Source organism: Chiloscyllium plagiosum, chromosome 3 (assembly GCF_004010195.1).
Source record: "Chiloscyllium plagiosum isolate BGI_BamShark_2017 chromosome 3, ASM401019v2, whole genome shotgun sequence".
Classification (NCBI taxonomy): domain Eukaryota; kingdom Metazoa; phylum Chordata; class Chondrichthyes; order Orectolobiformes; family Hemiscylliidae; genus Chiloscyllium; species Chiloscyllium plagiosum.
This window is the reverse complement of record NC_057712.1, coordinates 60,320,276-60,340,848: the sequence shown is the minus strand read 5'-3', so window position 1 is coordinate 60,340,848 and position 20,573 is coordinate 60,320,276. Positions and strand designations below refer to the sequence as shown.

At 40.7% G+C, this 20,573-nt stretch overlaps 1 protein-coding gene across 3 annotated transcripts in view; it reads right to left on the bottom strand.

Moving 5' to 3' along the window:
* The window catches only part of slc25a27 (solute carrier family 25 member 27), a 31,344-nt gene extending 11,914 nt beyond the window's left edge, over nt 1-19,430 (bottom strand). For all 3 annotated transcript variants that reach the window (XM_043682886.1, XM_043682876.1, XM_043682895.1), the window contains exons 1-5: nt 19,276-19,430; nt 18,896-19,032; nt 15,816-16,004; nt 12,067-12,151; nt 7,408-7,530 (exon numbers count right to left, since the gene is read on the bottom strand). In XM_043682886.1, coding sequence (XP_043538821.1) covers nt 7,408-7,530; nt 12,067-12,151; nt 15,816-16,004; nt 18,896-19,032; nt 19,276-19,304 — 563 coding nt within the window. In that variant the 5' untranslated portion in view covers nt 19,305-19,430. The remainder of the gene's footprint in view (nt 1-7,407; nt 7,531-12,066; nt 12,152-15,815; nt 16,005-18,895; nt 19,033-19,275) is intronic.
* Nucleotides 19,431-20,573: the final 1,143 nt, after the last annotated feature.

Sequence of the window (20,573 nt, the reverse complement as noted above, 5' to 3'; positions counted from 1 at the left end):
TACATCAGGTAGTGAAGAAGGCTAATAGCATGCTGGCCTTCATAACAAGAGGGATTTAGTATAGAAGCAAAGAGGTTCTTCTGCAGCTGTACAGGGCCCTGGTGAGACCACACCTGGAGTACTGTGTGCAGTTCTGGTCTCCAAATTTGAGGAGAGACATTCTGGCTATTGAGGGAATGCAGCGTAGGTTCACGAGGTCAATTCCTGGAATGGCGGGATTACCTTACACTGAAAGACTGGAGCGACTGGGCTTGTGTACCCTTGAGTTTAGAAGACTGAGAGGGGATCTGGTTGGGACATATAAGATGATCAAAGGATTGGACACTCTGGCGGCAGGCAACATGTTTCCGCTGCGGGGTGAGTGCCGAAACAGAGGACACAGCTTAAAAATACGGGGTAGACCATTTAGGACAGAGATGGGGAGAAACTTCTTCACCCAGAGAGTGGTGGCTGTGTGGAATGCTCTGCCCCAGAGGGCAGTGGAGGCCCAGTCTCTGGATTCATTTAAGAAAGAGTTGGATAGAGCTCTCAAGGATAGTGGAATCAAGGGTTATGGAGATAAGGCAGGAACAGGATACTGATTAAGGATGATCAGCCATGATCATATTGAATGGTGGTGCAGTTTCGAAGGGCAGAATGGCCTACTCCTGCACCTATTGTCTATTGTCACTCCAACCCAACAACCCAATGTGTGAAAAAGATTTTCCTCACATCACATGTTTTTTGTGAATTACTTTAGCTTTGTGTCCTCTCCATCTCATTCCTTTTTCAAGTGGAAATAGTTTCTCCCTAACTGCTCTTGATTTTGAAAACTTCTATCAAATCACCTTTCAACTTTCTCTTTTCCAAGAGAAAGAATCCCATCTTCTTCAATCTAGCTTCGTCACTGAAGTTTCTCATCTCTGGAACATTTCTTGTAAACCTCTTCTGAACCCTTTCTGATGCCTTCACAGTCTTCTTAAATTGCAGCTCCTAGAACTATACATAAAACTTCAGCTGGTATCTAACTAGTGTCCGTTATAACTTCAAAATATAACTTGTTTCCTCTTGTACTCTATACCCCTATTAGTAAAGGCTGGCTAAGGTAAGGTTTATAAACTGCTGTTTCAACCTGTCCTGCCACCTTTACTGAGTTATGCACATGAACATCCAGGTCATAGAGATCTACAGCACGGAAACAGACCCTTTGGTCCAATTTGTCCATGCCAAGCACATAACCTAAATTAATCTAGTCACATTTGCCAGCACTTGGCTCATATTCCTCTAATCCCTTCCTATTCATATGCCCATCCAAATGCCTTTTAAATGCAGTAATTGTACCAGCTCCCACCACTTCCTCTGGCAGCTCAGTTCATACACGTACTACATGAAAATGTTGCCCCTTAGATCTCTTTTAAATCTTTCCTCTCTCATCGTAAATCTATGTCCTCTAGTTCTGGAATCCCCCACCCTGGGAAAAAGATCTTGTCTATTTACCCTATCCATGCCCGTCACGATTTTGTAAACCTCTATAAGGTCACACACTGCAGTCTCCGACGCTCCACGGAAAACAGCCACAGCCAATTCAGCCTCTCCCTCTAGTTCAAACCCTCCAACCTTGGCAACAACCCTGTAAATCTTTTCTGAACCCTTTCAAGTTTCACAATATCCTTCCTATACCAGAGAGACCAGAATTGAACACAATATTCCAAAAGTGGCCTAGCCAATGTCCTGTACTGCCGCAACATGACCTCCCAACTCCTACACTCAATGCTCTGACCAATAAAGGCAAGGACACATTATATCTGTGATTCCCCTTTCAAGGAACTCTGAACCTGCACTCCAAGATCTTTGTTCAGCAATACTCCCCAGGTCCTTACCATTAAGTGTATAAATCCTGCCCTGATTTGCTTTCCCAAAATGCAGCACCTCACATTTATCTAAATTAATCTCCATTTGCCACTCCTTGGCCCATTTGCCCATCTGATCAAGATCCCGTTGTACCCAGAGGTAACCTTCTTTGCTGTCTGCTACATCTCCAATTTTGGTGTCATTTGTAAACTTATTAACTACATTTCCTATGTTCACATCCAAATCATTTATATAAATGACAAAAAGCAGTGGACCCACAATTGATCCTTGTGGCACACCACTGGCCACAGGCCTCCAGTTTAAAAACCAACCCTCTAATACCACCTCTGTTTTCTACCTTCTAACCAGTTCTGTATCCAAATGGCTAGTTCCCCCAGATTCCACCCTGCTAATCAGTCCACCAAGAGGACCCTTGTCAAATGCCTTACTGAAGTCCATGTAGATCACATCCACCGCTCTGCCCTCATCAATTCTCTTCATTACTTCTTCAAAAAGCACAATCAAGTTAGTGAGACATGTGCACAAAGCCATGTTGACCATTCCTAATCAGTCCTTGCCTAACCAAATACATATAAATCCTGTCTCTTAGGATTCCCTCCAACAACTTGTCCACCACTGATGTCAGACTTACCAGTCTATAGTTCCTTTGCTTTACCTTACCACCTTTCTTAAATAGTGGCACAACGTTAGCCAACCTCCAGTCTTTGGCACCTCACCTGTGACTATCAATGATACAAATATCACAGCAAGGGGCCCAACAATCACTTCCCTAGTTTCCCACAGAATTCTAGGATACACCTGATCAGGTCCTGGGGATTTATCCACCTTTATGCAATTTACGACATGCAGAACGTCCCCCTCTGTAATATGGATATTTTTCAAGATGTCACCATCTATTTCCCCACTTTCTATATCTTCCATGTCTTTCTCCACAGTAAACATGGATTCAAAATCCTTATTTAGTATCTCCCTCCTCTCCCGTGGTTCCACACATGGGGTGCCTTGCTGATTTTTAAGGGGTGTTTTTCTCTCCCCAGTTACCCTTTTGTCTTTAATGTATTTATAAAATCCCCCTGGCTTCTCCTTAACCCTATTTGCCAAAGCTATCTCATGCCCCCTTTTGGCTCTCCTGATTTTCCTCTTCAATATACTCCTACTGCCTTTATACTCTTCTAAAGATTCATTCGATCTCTGATGTTTAAACCCGACATGTGCTTCCTTCTTTTAACCATGTCCTCAATTTCTCTAGTCATTCAGCATTTCCTACATCTATCAGCCTTGCCTTTCACCCTACTAGAAACATATTATCTCTGGACTCTCCTTATCTCATTTTAAAATGCTTCCCACTTTCCAGCTATCCCTTTATTTGTGAACAACTTTTCAAAGTTCTTGCCTAACACCATCCTTCTGCTCATGCACACTTTGCATTGCACTCCCGAATGCATATTGCCTTTCCATATTCTTCCTAACAAAGTGCATGACCTGACACCTCTCGGCAATGAAATTCATCTGCCATCTATCTATGCATTCTACCAACTTGTCTATGTCATATTCCTGCTCCTCGGATACTGCCTGACCTGCTGTACTTTTCCAGTGCCACACTTTTCGACTCTGATCTCCAACATCCTCACTGCAGTCCTCGCTTTCTCTCTGTCATTTTGAAGTTCTGTAATATTTTACTCATGTTTTACAATGTTTCCACATTCCACACTGTCCAAACAATTTTAATATTGTGTGTACATTATCAGCCCACAAAGACATTTATTAACGAATACGACCCGTTTCCTACCTCTCAGCTAATTTTGTATCTAATGTATGACTATTCCTTTTATTCCACAAAGTTTGCACACAATCTATCATGTGACACTATATTTAACTATTTCCAGAGTCCACACAGAAAATCAACAGCATTGGCCTAATCAACTTTCTGTTAGTTTAAAAAAACTCCAATACAGTTATTATATATAATTTTCCCTTAACAGATCCATTCTAGCCTCTTCACTTAACCTGCATTTGTCCATGTGACTCTTAAGTTTACTCCAAATTGTTGTTTCCTGAAGTTTCCCAAAAAACTGACGTTAAACTAACTGATCTATAGTTGCTTGGCATTTTGAACAAGGCAGTACCATTTACAAATCTCGTGTCCTCTTATATGACCCCAAGGAAGTCTTAAAAATTATTGCTTGCACCACTGCAATTTCCACTCTCACTTCTGTCACTATCCTTGGATGGATATGTTCCTTGTCAACTTTAAGAACTGTAAGTCCATTATAAACCATTCAAGCAACTGAACTTCCTCAACTTTCACCAGGGTAGAGGTAGCATCTTCCTCCTTGGTAAAGACAAATACAAAGTATTCATTCAGTGCTTTCTAAGAAATTAATTCGTGGAATGTGGGTTTTGTTGGTTGGGTCAGCATTTATTGCCCATCCCTAATTGCCATTAAGAAGGTGGCTATCTCGAACGGCTGCCTACCATTTGGTGTAACATTATGAGATGGAGACAGACAGCTGAACCAAATCAGCCTTTCTACCTCTGTATTCACTACAAGTAGAACTAAAACCTTCAAAAGATCCTGAAAATGGATCCCAATGGTCCCTAATCAGACTTTTGAAATGACCAATCCCAGACTGAGTGAATAATCAATTCCAGACAGCCGTTTTTATCTTAAACTGAAAACAACTTGGAATTTTGTGTACAGTTCTGGTTGCCATATTTCGGGAAGGATGCCAAAGCATTGGTGCAGAGGAGATTTACCAGGATGTTGCCTGGTCTGGAGGGAAGGTCTTATGAGGAAAGGCTGAGAGACTTGGGTCTGTTCTCATTGGAAAGAAGAAGGCTAAGAGGGTATTTGATAGAGACATACAAGGTTATCAGAGGATTAGATAGGATAGACAGTGAAAGTCTTTTTCCTAGGATGATGATACCAGCTTGTACGAGGGGGCATAACTACAAATTACAATTTAAGACAGATGTCAGAGGCAGGTTCTTTACGCAGAGAGTGGTAGGGCGTGGAATGCTCTACCTGCTAATGTAGTCAACTCAGCCATATTAGGGAGATTTAAACAGTCCTTAGACAAGCATATGGATGATGATGGGTTAGTGTAGGGAGACGAGCTGAGAATAGTTCACAGGTCAACGCAACATCGAGGGCCGAAGGGCCTGTTCTTTGCTGTATTGTTCTGTTCTATGTTCTATAACAATTTATCAAAAATATATTAACATTGGCAGAGTAAAATTAAACAACAAAATAATCCAACTATTCTATGCTCTAAAGCCTTCAGGCCTCCTTTTCAGCCCCAATCACACAAAAGGCAAACAAGCAAACACAGTTAAGGGATAAATAAAAGAAACTAACAAAACTGACCAGATTATTTCAGTGGTTTTCACGACTCTTATTACAGGCATAAATTGTGGATCTTGGCTGATTTTCTGAAGATGTTGATCAGAGTCACTTTTACAGTTCACTCGGATAAAGGCCGAAGAACACTAAATTATCCCAACAATTAAGGAGAGTCAAGGGGCAGAGTTGACTTTGGTAGCCATTAAAAAAGAGGAAGTGCTATAAAAGCTAAAAGGTAAAAAAAAAATGATAAATCTCCTGGCCCGGATGGGCTACATTCTAGAGTTCAGAGGAAGGTGGCTGAAGAAATAGCGGAGGAGTTGGTGTGAATCTTTCAAAAATCACTGGAGTCAGGGAAAGTCCCAGATGATTGAAAAATCACTGTTGTAACCCCCTTGTTCAAGAAAGGATCAAGACAAAAGATGGAAAATTATAGGCCGATTAGTCTAAGTTCGGTTGCAGGTAAAATTCTAGAATCCATCGATAAGGATGAGATTTCTAAATTCTTGGAAGTGCAGGGTCAGATTAGAACAAGTCAGCACTGATTTAGTAGGGGGAGATCATGCCTGACAATCCTGTTAGAATTTTTTGAAGAGGTAATAAGATAATTAGATCAGGGAAACTCAGTGGATGTTATCTACCTAAGAGTTCCAAAAGGCCTCTGATAAGGAGCTTCACAGGAGCCTGCTGAGTAAGGGGAGGGTCCATGGTGTTCGAGGTGAGCTACTGGCATGGATTGAGGATTGGCTGTTTGACAGAAGGCAGAGAGTTGGGATAAAAGGTTCTTTTTTGGAATGGCAGCAAGTGACAAGTGGGTGTCCTGCAGGGTTCAGTGTTGGGGCTGCAGCTGTATATTAATGATCTGGATGAAGGGACTGGGGGCATTCTGACAAAGTTTGCTGATGATACGAAGTTAGGCAGATAGGCAGATAGTTCTGAGGAGGTGGGGAGACTGTGGAAAGATTTAGACAGTTTAGGAGAGTGGTCCAAGAAATGGCTGATGAAATTCAATGTGAACCAATGCGAGGTCTTGCACTTTGGAAAAAGGAATACAGACATGGAATATTTTCTAAACGGTGAGAAAATTCCTAAAGCCAAAGTACAAAGGGATCTGGGAGTGCTGGTCCAGGATTCTCTAAAGGTTGACTTGTAGGTTGAGTCCGTGGTTAAAAAAGCAAATGTAATGTTGTCATTTATCTCAAGAGGGTTAGAATGTAAAAACAGCGATGTGCTACTGAGACTTTATAAAGCTCTGGTTAGGCCCCATTTAGAATACTATATCCAGTTTTGGGCCCCACACCTCAGGAAGGACATATCGGCACTGAAGCGTGTCCAGCAGAGATTCACACGGATGATCCCTGGAATGATAGGCCTAACATACAATGAACGGCTGAGGATCCTGGGATTGTATTCATTAGAGTTTAGACGGTTGAGGGAAGATCTAATAGAAACTTACAAGATAATGCATGGCTTAAAAAGGGTGGACGCTGAGAATTTGCTTCCATTAGGCAGGGATACTAGGACTCGTGGGCACAGCCTTAGAATTAGAGGGGGTCAATTTAGAATGGAAATGAGGAGACATTTCTTCAACCAGAGGGTGGTGGGCCTGTGGAATTCATTGCTACGGAGTGCAGTGGAGGCTGGGACGTTGAATGTCTTCAAGGCAGAGATTGATAAATTCTTAATCTCGCCAGGAATTAAGGGATAAGGGGAGAGTGTAAGTAAGTGGCGTTGCAATGCCCATCAGCCATGATTGAATGGCAGAATGGACTTGGTGGGCCGAATGGCCTTACTTTCACTCCTGTGTCTTATGGTCTAAAATAAGAGACCAAGTTTCGTAAACTTGCCCTCTATTCAGGAGAATGGAGATTGAATATCGATCACATTGAGGGGTTTAAATCTTTAAATGATTTACTAAGAAATGTTGAGGGAAACCATATTCTCTGGGGGAATCAAGGATGAAGGGACATAATTTTAAAATTAGATCTCTGTTCCATTTGCATATCAAAGGAATATCAACTGAAGATAAGTACATAGAGTTGAAATACAGATCAATCATATCTAAATGAATGGCAGTGCAGGGTCAAGGGATTGCAAGGCCTACTCCTATTCTGTACCCTGATTATAAGGCAGGATATTTGGTGAAGTTATTTTGTAAAATTCATATATTTATGACACATAGCACAAAGCTATATTCCATAAACATGTCTTACCTCGGTGGTTTTCCTTCAAGCCTTCGCCTCCCTTCCATCTGCATCTGGACTTTGACCAGATCAGTTGGGCTTGCAAAAAATTGACCAATAGTACCAGACAGCATTCCTCCTACCACAGCTTTCCTGTCCAAAAATGAATAAAACATACCATTTGCATTTAATACTTAATCTTGAAATTTTTTTTTATTTCTATCAGTCTCTTGGGGATCTAGTTTCATTGCTTTATCACCTAGGTGAGATCTGGCTGCAGTTAATCACTATCTCAAAGGATATCAATTATAAATTACAAAATAAAAAGAGAAAACGGCAGAACTTATGGAAAAAGAAACAGAGTTACGTTTTAGGTCAATGATGTTTCATTAGGACAACAATCAAATAACAGCCTAGTAGTATTACTACCAGACTACTGATCCAGTCACTCCAATGATGTTCTGGGGACCTGGGTTCAAATCCCGCAGGGAAGATGGTGGAATTTAAATTCAATACAGAATCTGCAATTTAGAGTCTGATGATGACCATGAAACCATTGTCAATTATCAGGAAAATCACATCTGGTTCACCTATGTCCTTTTGGGAAGGAATCTGCCAACCTTACCTGGTCTAGCCTACATGTGACTCCAGAACCACAGCAGTATGATTGACTCTTAACTGCCTGCGGGCAATTAGGGATGGGCAATAAATGCTGGCCTAGCCAGTAATGCCCGCATCCCATGAGTGAATTAAAAAAACCTGAAGCATGTTTGCTGCATCGTGAAGTACACAGTTTTTGATTCTGATTTTAAATGTTCCAACCATCTAAATATCATTGACTCTTCTGAAATGGTCTGACTGCGAAGTGACAAAATTCTTTACAACTGGGGGTCACCAGCTAGCTGTTCTGCATCAGTATGGTTAGCTGTGTAACTATTAACTTAGTAAACAGATGTACTTAACACTTATACTTCTCCTTTTAAACCACTGCTAAATTCACCTTCTTCGGACAAAGGTCAAACTTCATCACAAAGTTTATCTGAATCACATCTGCTTCATGATTACAAAAAAATAAAATTTGCATTTATGTAGTGCCTTTCATGACATCAGGGCACCAGAAAACTGTATCGCCAATTAAGTACTTATAAGTTTAGTTCCTGTTGTAATACAAGAATTGCGACAGACAATATGTGCTTAGTCAACTCTCATGAAAAAAAATGGGTTAATGAACCAGACTTATAAATTTAAATGGAGACAGTGAAGTTGTTTGTCTATCTACTTGGAATGTTTTTGTATAATCCCAATCTGATGAGGCCATTGACCTGGATTTGAAGGACCACATTTTAACTGATACACTCAGCCCTACCCTGCGGGCAAATGATCCAACATTTGCATCAGTGTTCAAAGTTACCTTTACCTTTTGTTTTAGCCTTTTCTTGTCATTCCCTCACCTCATGATATTTTTCTTGTTAAGATGCCTACATCGTTTTCACTTTTAGCTTATTTAAAGTACTTAGTTGAAAAGCTCCAACTTTACTTCCTGGAAATGTCTGTTTTTAAGATAGCTATTTTATACTATTAATTGACAATATTAAGGAAATTAAAGTCTCTGATATGTAATGTGAATATTGGCACTCCCAGCTTTTGTCATAGCAATGCACCAACAGTGTGTTCTTAGTTAATTTAGCCCTTGTTTCAATTTTTTACATTTTTTCAATTAATCAACATTTTATACAGGGTCAAAAAGTATGGCGCTGGAAAAGCACTGCTGGTCAGGCAGCATCCAAGGAGCAGGAAAGTCGACGTTTCGAGCATAAGCTCTTGATCAGGAATGTGAGGAGGGTTCTGAGAGATAAATGAAAGGGGGCTGGGCTGGGAGGAAGGTAGCTAGGAATGTGATAAATGGATGAAGGTGGGGGGGTGATGGTGATGGGTCAGAGTGGAGGGTGGAGAGGATAAGTGGGAAGGGGTTAGGTAGGACAGTTCAAGAGGGCAGTGCCGAGTTGGAAGGTTGGATCTGGGATTCGGATGGGGAGATGAGGAAATTGATGAAATTAACACTGTTTCCGTGTGGTTGGAGCGCCCCCAAGATGAGGTGTTCTTCCTCCAGTCATCAGGTGGCTAGGATTTAGTGGTGGAGGATGGTGCTGAAATTGTGAGCTTAATGTTTCAACTTGGAAAAATTGGACATTTGGAATATGAATGAACAGGGGGATAAATGAACTGTGTTTCCTTAAATAATCTACTAAGAATCATGATATTAACTGCAGGAAGTGATAAGGAAGTGTAAATTAATGTGGGTGGATTCAATGTCAAAACAGGTACAGAAAGAAAATTGAAGAGAAGGAAAGAAATATTGAGTTGAGAGAAAGAAGAGAAAGATTTTCAAAATTTTCAGAATTAAAACCTGAAGGAATGAAGCCATTTATTTATAATAATTACTTTTCAGTGTCAGGAGGGTGGTTGGGACCAATTAACATGTCACCTCATTAAAAGAACATTTATACTAACGTAAACAAGAATTTAACTTTCTGTGACACATTTAATTATTTAAATAATTACTGGTATATTTACCATACAAATGAAAGGTATTTAATACTTTTTCACACTAAGACTGGCAGTGAAATGGTGTTCATGCAAAGCTAATGGAGATAACAATATCTGGATACAGTATTGCACACAAATAACAGTGATGCCATTAATTTTGTTTTTTTTAAAACAACAAAATAATAGTCGACCTTTACTTTGAAGCTTACCGTTACCCAGTATACATAACTAAAATTTCTTCTGAAATGAAAATTAGCACTTGATGCTCATGTTTCTAGTTTATTCTTTCTTCCCATTCTATGATGAATACATATAGTATTTCTCACTTGCATGCATATTTAAGCATTCCAGCTGGCACTGAACTGTCACTCAAATATCACACACATATCCAGGAGATTTACTGATTTCAGCAACGTAACAAAGGTTGCTGGAAGGTGGGACTAGATTGGGATGGGATGTCTGGTCAACATAGATGAATTGGACCAAAGGGTCCGTTTCCATGCTGTATATCTCTATGACTCTATGACCTGTCTGCTACAAACATTACTGGGTAGGTTCCAGCAAACTGAACTACACTAGATAGGTTGCCTCCCATAAATCAAGTTTATTAAAAATAATATGCTGGTTTCCTGATTTCCCCTGGTTGTGAAACCCCAACAAATGTACATGTTATGAATCACTTACCTTAATGTGATGGACTGCAGAAAAAATTAAGCAGCCTGAGCTTTACAATTTTTTCCATCTGCTTAGGAAATATATTTGAAGTGACATGTTGTGTACCTGACGATAATGTGAGGAAATTAAGCTAGCTATGGCCAAATTTAAAACAGCACCTTACAGATATATATTCAAAGACAAATTCTATGATTTAATTTGCAACAGATTCTATTTTGCACCATCAGAGTCATACAGAAACAGACTCTTTGGCCCAACTTGTCCATGCTGACCATGTTTCCCAAACTAAACTAGTCGTACTTGCCTGTGTTTGGCCCATATTCCTCAAAACCTTTCCAATTCATCTACCTATCCAAAGTCTTTTAAATGTTGTAACTGTACCTGCACCTTCTACTTACTCTGGAAGTTCATTCTACTCACAAAAGAGTTGCCCCCTCAGGTCTCTTTTAAATCTTTCTCCTCTCACCTTAAAAATATGCCCCCTAGTTTTGAACTCACCTATCTCAAGGAAAAGATCTTTGCTATTCACCTTATCCACATACCTCATGATTTTATAGACCTCAATAAGATCACCACTCAACCTCCTATGCTCTAGTAAACAAAAGTCCCCATCCTATACATATAATCAAACACTCTTGTCCCAGTAACATCCTGCTAAGTCTTTTCTGAACTCTCTCCAATTTAATAATTTCTTTCCTATAGCGAAAAGTTGCCTTACCAACATCCTGTACATCCTCAAAATGATGCCCCAACTCCTATACTCACATGGTCTGAGCAACGAAGGCATGCATGCTGAACACCTTCTTAACCACCCTATCTACCTGTGATGAAACTTTCAAAGGACTATGTACCTGAAGCCCTAGATCTCTCTGTTCGACAACCCTACCATTAACTGTATAAGTCCTGCCCTTGTTTGTTTTTTCCAAAATGCAACACCTCACATTTATCCAAATTAACCTCCATCTGCCATTCCTCAGCCCATCAACCTAATTAATTGAGATCACTTTGTAATCGGAAATAAACTTCTTCATTGTTAACTTCACCACCAGTGTTGGTGTCATCTGCAAACTTTCTAACAATGGTCCCTGAACTCTCATCCAAATCATTTGTATAAATTACAACAAAAATGGATCCAGTATCGATCCCTGCAGAACACCTCTGGTCACAGGCCTCCAGTCTGAAAAACACCCTTCATCAACACCCTCTGACTCGTACCGTCAAGCCAATTTTATAACCAATTGACAAGCTCTCCTGAATCCCATGTGATCTAACTTTACTAATTAGTCTACCATGCAGAACCCAGTCATATCTGCCTTGAGAGTCTTGTCCTTCTTTATATATTTAATGTGTGTAAATAGTGAATACTTTTAAAGTAAATTTAAGGTATTTTTTAAAATCAAATCTGTGCATGCACATATAGAATACAGGCTTTGTATATTTTACTGTATTGTACTTTATAATATTTACCACAGTGGGAAATAGCCATCTTCATCCTTGTGAAGTACAGAATCACGGAGTTGCTCATAGGCAACCATCCTTACTCCTGAATACACTAGTACACATCGTAAATAAAAGAAAGGGTATCAGTGTAAATAAAAGTTACTTACGGAATATAAACATTTTTTTAAAAAAATGGTAATAATCTACTTTTTACTTTCTGAACAATAGGCCTTTTCCCAGAGCTCATAAATATCCAACCCCAACATTAGTCTTCCTTCTTGTTATGTTTTCACTGGGTTACATGTGTCTTGCAGTTAAGAGGAAAGTGGATGACTTGCTTGCAAAGCCTGCATCAATTTTTCAAACAGCTGATTTTTAAAAAAAATGTAGGTCTTGTTGGCTGGGTCAACATTTATTGCCTGTCCCTAGTTGTCCTTGAGAAGGTGGTGGTGAGCTGCCTTCTTGAACCATCTCAATCCATTTAATGTAAATATACCCACAATGCTGTTAGGAAGGAAGTTGCAGAATTTTGACTCAGTATATTTCAAAGACAGGTTGGTGAATGCTTTGGACAGAAAATTGCAGGTGATGGTGTTCTCATACACCTACTGCCCTTACCTTCTAGGTGAAAGTGCCCATGGGTTTAGATGCTTCGATCTGTGAGATTTGATGAATTTCTTCAGTGTACCTTTCAGATGGTACACACCATTAGTGGGCGGCACAGTGGCACAGTGCTGCCTCCCAGCGCCAGAGACCTGGGTTCAATTCCCGCCTCAGGCGACTGACTGTGTGGAGTTTGCACATTCTCCCAGTGTCTGCATGGGTTTCCTCCGGGTGCTCCGGTTTCCTCCCACAGTCCAAAAATGTGCAGGTTAGGTGAATTAGCCTTGCTAAATTGCCCGTAGTGTTAGGTGAAGGGATGAATGTGGGGGAATGGATCTTGGTGGGTTGCGCTTCGGCGGGTTGGTGTGCACTTGTTGGACCGAAGGGCCTGTTTCCACACTGTAAGTAATCTAATCTAAGTAATCTAATCATAACTGAACATCAGTAGAGGAAAGAATGAATGTTTGTGGATGTGGTGCCAATCAAACCAGTTGCTTTGTCCTAGATGGTCTCAACCTTCATGAATGTGGTATGAACTGCACTCATCCAGCTAGGTGGGGGGTACTTCATCACACCCTTGACTTGTGCCTTGTAGATGGTGGGCAGGCTTTGGGGAGTCAGGAGGTGAGCTACTCATCTTAGGATGCCTAACCTCTGACCTGTTTTAGTAGCCACAGTATTTATATGGCTAGTCCAGCTTAGTTTCTGGTCGGTGTTAATCCCCAGGATCCTGACAGTGTTGCATTCAGTTATAATAATGTCACTGAATGTCAAGGGGCAATGATTAAATTCTCTTTTGTTAGAGATGATCATTGTCTGGCAGTTGATGTGCACAAATGTCTTAGAGTCAGAACTGTACAGCATGGAAACAGACCCTTTGGTCCAATTCGTCCATGCCAACCAGATATCCTAAATTAATCTAATCCTATTTGTTAGCATTTGGCCCATATTCCTCTAAACCCTTCCTATTCATATGACCATCCAAATGCCTTTTAAATTTTGTAATTGTCCCAGCTTCCACCACTTCCTCTGGCAGCTCATCCCATGCACGCACAACTCTTATGTGCGAAACAGTTGCCCTTTAGATCCCTCTTAAATCTTTCCTCTCTCACCTTAAACCTATCCTTTTGGTTCTGGACTCCCCCACCCTGGGGAAAACACCTTGGCCTTTCACCCTACTCATGCCCCTCATGATTTTATAAACGTCTATAAAGGTCACAGCACAGCCTATTCAGCCTCTCCCTGTAACTCAAACTCTTCAACCCTGGCAACATTCTTGTAAACCTTTTCTGAACTCTTTCAGGTTTCACAACAACCTTCTTATAGCAAGGAGACCAGAATTGAACAGTGTTCCCAAAAATGACATAACCAATGTCCTGTACAGCTGCAATATGACCTCCCTATATTCAATGCTCTGACCAATAAAGGCAAGCATACCAAACATCATCTTCATTATCCTATCTACCTGCAACTCCATTTTCAAGGAACAATGAGCCTGCACTCCAAGGTCTCTTTGTTCAGCAACATTCCCCAGGACCATACCATTAAGTGTCTACGTCCTGCCCTGATTTGCCTTTCCAAAATGCAGCACTCACATTTAATCTAAATTAAACTCCATCTGCCACTCAGCCCATCTGATCAAAGTCCCATTGAACTCAGAGGTAACCTTCTTCGCCGTTCACTGCATCACCAATTTTGGTGTCATCTGCAAGCTCACTAACCATACCTCCTACATACACATCCAAATCAATTATATAAATGACGAGAAGCAATGGAGCCAGCACCAATCCTTGTGGCATACAGCTAGTCACAGGCCTCCAGTCTGAAAAGCAAACCTCCACCACCACCCTCTGTTTTCTAGCTTCGAGCCAGTTCTGTATCCAAATGGCTAGTTCTCCTTATATTCCATGCTTGCTAATCTTGCCAACCAGTCTACTATGCAGAATCTTGTTGAACACCTTACTGAAGTCCACACAGATCACGTCCACTGCTCTGCCTTCATCAATCCTCTTTGTTGCTTCTTCAAAAAAACAAGTTAATGAGACACAATTTCTCAAACACAAAGCCATGCTGACTATCCCTAATCAAGCTTTGCCTTTCCAAATGCATGTAAATCCTGTCCATCAGGATCCCCTCCAACAACTTGCCCTCAACTGATATCAGGCTCACCAATCTATGGTTCCTTGGCTTTTCCTTGCCACCTTTAAATAGTGGCACCACATTAGCCATCCTCCAATCTTCCGGCATCTCACCTGCCCTATCGATAATACAAATATCTCGGCAAGGGACCCAGCCATCACTTCCCTAGCTTCCCAGAGTTCTACGGTACACCTGATCAAATTCCAGGGATTTATCCACCTTAATACATTATAAAACATCTAGCATCTCCTCTTCTGTAATTTGGATATTTTTCAAGATGTGGCTATTTATTTCTCCAAGTTAGCTAGCTTCCATGTCATTTGTAACATTTTTGGTCCAAACCTGGATATTGTCCAGAACATGCTGCGTTTTGACATGGACTGCTTCAGCTGTTATAAGACATCAAATAAAGAATGCTTTATTTCCTCAACTAGATCTCTGGCCTGCAAGTGGCACCATCCCACAGCAATGGCAGCCATATTCTTTTATATAATTCTGTTTGAAAGATTACTTTTGTGTAGTCTCAGGGAAATTTTGCACAGTATTGCATTGCAGCCCTAATTTTCATGTAGCTTTAATCATTTTTGGATTCCCCACAAATATTTAGAATTCTACTTTACCACAAGTGTCTACAACTATGATATGAAGTATATTAGAATGATCCTGCATGACATAGCCATTAGCTTAGCTGACTTTTGGAAAGCAATTTAGGCTTAATATCATGTTGTACTGCAATGTAAAATAAACACAGCCACAGGTACAGCAGAAATGAATGTTCCGCTAAACATCTGTAGATATATATAAAATCCAAAAGAAGCTTATCCATTCAGTGTTGAAAACAGAAATTGCTGGAAAAGCTCAGCAGGTCTGCCAGCATCTGTGATGTGAAAGCAGAGTTCATGTTTTGGGTCCAGTGACCCTTCTTCAGATCAGTGATTAGGAGCACAAATGGTGCAACAGTGAAGTAATGATTCTGATACTTAGGTATTGATTACAATACATCAGAAAGAAAAAGTTCTGCTGAATATATTCACCTATATGTCTGTAGATGGCAGGAGTAACACCATTCCAGAGTTTGAACAGGCCCTCTTCCTTCACTATTCCAGCTGCCGTTTGAATCATTCCCCGTTTAGGCGTTACTCTTTTACCACCTCTAAAATGATGGGCAGCGGATTCTCCTTGGATCTGAAGTCTTGTTTTAGTCAAATCAAATGGAAAGGTCACTAACAACATAGAAACAAATTAAAAACCAGTCAGTCATCAGTCAAGTAAGAAGCAAGGCAAATAAATGTGAAACAAAAACAGAGTAGTGGAGAAACACAGCAAGTCTAGTAGCATCTGGAGAGAGAAAATGGAGTTAACATTGAATCCAGTGACTCTTCTATAACTTATTTGTTAATATCACATAAAATGCAACTCTAGAATGACATACTGCATAACTGATCCTATCTACATCCTAGGCCTGGAATTTTGCAATGGATTCTGCAGCATTTTCACTCTCTTTTTCCATAGAAAGATTGCATAGTATGAGATATCAAAAATCACCCAAGTAAATTGAGAATACCTCCTGGACATTCTTTTTGCCTGTGCTTAATGGAGACAGAATGAATTATAAGTTTTATTTCATCTTTAAAAGCTGCCACTGTTGTAAAATTGTATTTTTACATCACCACTCTTAACACTAGTCAATATAAAACCGAATGTCAGATTGTAAACTAAATTATTTCTAAAATGCAGAATATATTTGTTTGTAAAGAAAATCAAGTCATAGTCCCATTCACGACCCCTCAGTTGTGCTGGTACTAATCTTGGGTTTCATTAAATGTCGCCATTATAAAACTGCAAATAAAAATTCATCTGATCTACTTACATTGTCGATAAGACAATTTCAAATCAACAAAAATCTTCAAACAATAGTAGCTCTGAGAATATAGGTATTTAATATATTTGCTTTTGTTGTAACAAACATTGCACTTCAAGTATAATCCATTAATTATACATAAAAGGACACAATATGTTTGGTATTGTTTTTGGTTTCTACCAAGATATGTCTTTCTTGCTCTATCACATTGACCATAAAACACAGGATCAGAAATAAGCCATTTGGCCCATCCATCTGCTCCACCATTCAATGAGATCATGGCTGATGTGATCATCTTCAGCTCCACATTGTGTTTTCCCCATTACTCTTGATTCCCTTATAGATTAAAAATTTATCCCAGACTTGAATATATTTAATGACCAAGCCTTTATAGCCCTCTGTGGTAAAGAGTTCCACAGATTCACTACCCTCAGAGAAGAAATTCCTCCTCAGCTCTGTTCTAACTAGCCTGCATCTTATTCTGAGATTACACCCTCTGGTCTTAGACTCTCCCACAAGGAGAGGCAACATCTTCACACCTACCCTGTCATTCCCCTTGAGAATAATATATGTTTCAAAAAGGTTTCCTCTCATTCTTCTAAATTTCAATGACTACAGATCGAACCTTTTCAGCCTCCCTTCATAAAACAGTCCCTCCACACCCATGTTCAGCTTAGTGAACCTTCTCTGAACTGCCTCCAATGCCAGTATATTTCCTTGGATAAGAGACCAAAACTATTCAGTTATCTAGCTGTGGCACAACTAGTTCCTGCTTTGTTTCCTTTTTTTGACACTCTATTCCCTTTGAAATAAAAGGCCAACATTCCATTTACCTGCTGAATTTAGATGCCAGTTTTCTTTTTGTGCATTTTTTCTATTGACAGTAACAACAGGTTGTACTTGTTTAGCACCTTTACATTTGCTAAAGCAAAAGCCCAGAAGTACGCTAAATCCTCTGTTCGTGACCTGATAAAGATGATTGATAAAGTTGATAAAGTTCAAAATAAAAATGTTTGAGACATTGCACAAAGAACGAATGCCCAAAAGCAGCTACGTATGCAGTTTTTAAAGGTGTGCTTTCAACATGTCCATAATATCTCATCTGTCTCTATTTCTGCAATTTTCCATTATACTTCAGTATTTATTACATTGTCTTTTTATTCTCACCTCTTTGCACCCAACATTCAACATCATAGGGCTTCAGAGATCTTTGCCACATTCCTAAATGCTCTGCCTACACTTTGGTTTATAAATCTCCACATTGTTGCAATATTGACACAGACAAGTCTTGTTATTTTTGGGTCTCTTTCTAAGTGTCTACAAGGCATTAAGTCACTTTTTTCCTGCACTTGCTTTATATCTGAATATGTCTTCCTACTTGTTTAATCTAAACTTTTATGTTAATCATAAATTTCCATTCTTGACCACCCCAATCTCTCCATACGTTAGTATTTACAAATTTAACAAATTTGCAATTGGTTGCTGTATCAAGATCACAAATATGGTAAACAAAAGGGTCACAAGCAATGGTCTCCCTTATTCATTTCAGATTTGTTTTCCTCTGCATTCCCTTTTTATAGCTTTATTAGAAATGTATCCATAGTCATTATCAAAACACTTATTCCAAAAATATAGAAACATATTTATATAGTACATAAATAACATTGATCTGAGAATTCACACTTAATATTTTCAAAGACATATTTAGAGCAGAATATTCCCTCTGAATCAACAATGGCAATTTCTCAGTTTAGCACTGCTCTCCTTCAGACTACCTGTACATGGTTTTTCCATGATTCTATCGACTTTTGATGCTGGCATTAAAGGTAAAGTTGCCACAGTCCTACCATACCAGAGGGCTACTCTCTCAGTAAAGAGGGAGAGAGATTGCTGGTAGTGGTTGAACCTGAGGGTCACTCATGTCTCAGACAAGAAGAGAGATTGAGAAGAAGAGTCCATCATGGTAACCTCAGCCAGTGCAGAAATTAAATCCACAGCACTCTGCATCAATAAATTTAACCAACCCCTCAGATGGCATTAAAGGGCCTGTAAAGAGAGGCTGGCAATGTTGAACACTGGCTTGCTCCAATTCACTCTCCTTCAAATACACACACCGGCGGTAACTATGTGTGCGAACAAATTTGCTCTCCCCCAGGCCTGGACTGGTTTCTGTTTGTTTCGGGGTGGGATCAAACATGCAAAGTTAGTGGTTATCTGTTGGATTGTAAATGAGAAAGCAGGGTGACCGAGCACCTGTCTCAGCCACAGCCGCGGCGCAGGCGGTCAGCACGAATTTGATGGGCAGAGAGTACACGTCCCGGGCAGGGCGCTGCTCAGACTCCCCGGTCTCCAGGCTCATTGCGATCAAACCAGCAGCGACCCGGATACAACTGACAAAGAAAAAAAAAGGACAGCGCCGTCAGACAAACAACCACGAAATTATTTTTAACCGCCTGAAGCTGCAAAGTTACTCCCTCAGGACGGCCGAGCCCCTAGCAGTCCCAATGTCAAACCAAAGGACCGGTGTGGAGTGGAGAGCCCCGGGCTGCACCGTGCTCTGCACACCCTCCCACACGCACGCACACACACAGGCTGCTGCAACAGCGCTCACTCCACCACAGTCAGTCACTTACTGCTGGGAAAGCACCTCCCCAGCTCCCATTGCAAAAAGACAAGGGCAAAACAGGCCAAATCTCTCTGCAAACTGCACAGTTTAGATCATATCACCAGTGACGAGCTAGGAACTAATTGCACAGCCTACACAAAGTTCCCTCTTTACTGAGGTACTGTTCCGGCGGACTGTACATATATAACCTTTCACGTCATGTGGGCGTCGCTAGCTCTGGGTCGGCATTTGTTGTTCCCTCTTCAGTCACTTTGTGTTGGTGTTTGCCTTTTTGCTCTGCTGCAAACCCTCTTGGTTGGTTTAGATACACCCACAGGGCTGCTGGGGAGAGGGTTTCCAGGATTTTGATCCTGTAACAGTGAAGGAATGGAGGTTATAGTTCTAATGGTGTGCAGATTCGGAGGGAACTTCCATGGGTATGTTCCTGTGGGTCTGCTGTCTCCTTTACCTCGACGGTAAAGGTTGTGGGTTTGAAGGAGGAAACATTCACGATGGAGAAAGTGAATGTTTAATTTGGTGGTCAGAGTGCCAGTCAAGCAGTCTGCTTTGTCCTGAACGGTATCAAGCTTTGAATGCTGTTGGAGCTGACCCATCCAGAGACTCTAAACTGCTTTTGTAGCCACAGTGTCCATATGGCAGTTCAGTTCAATTTCTGATCAATATTGACTTTCCTACTCACTTGATGTTTACAATGATGTAATACTATGGAATGCCAAGGAAAAATGATTCTCCTCAGTGAAAAACAACAGTAAAGAAATGAAACTACTGTTCCAAAGTGGAGTTCCAGCTAGTTGGTCAGGACACTTCCTGAAGAAGGGCCTGTGCCCGAAACGTCGAATCTCCTGTTCCCTGGATGCTGCCTGACCTGCTGTGCTGTTCCAGCAATAAAGTTTCAACTTTGATCTCCAGCATCTGCAGACCTCACTTCCTCCAGGACACTTCTCTGTCATGTCCAAGTTTTAATGTCTTTTCCCACTGGGTTGTTGGGCTTGATCAGTGCTAGACACTCATGCTAACACTCTTCGGGAGGGGGGGTTTAAACTAATTTGGCAGGGGGATGGGATCCGGACTTGTACTCCAACAAGTAGTCTAGCTGTTTGTCAGGATGTCCAAGAATGTAGGGAGGCTGTGGAGAAGGTAGCACTGACAGGGAATACTTGCGGACACAGATGGGTTCAAGTGTGTATACTTCAATGCAAGGAGTATCAGAAATAAGGTGGGTGAACTTAAGGCGTGGATTGGTACCTGGGACTATGATGTTGTGGCCATCACGGAAACGTGGATAGAAGAGGGACAGGAATGGTT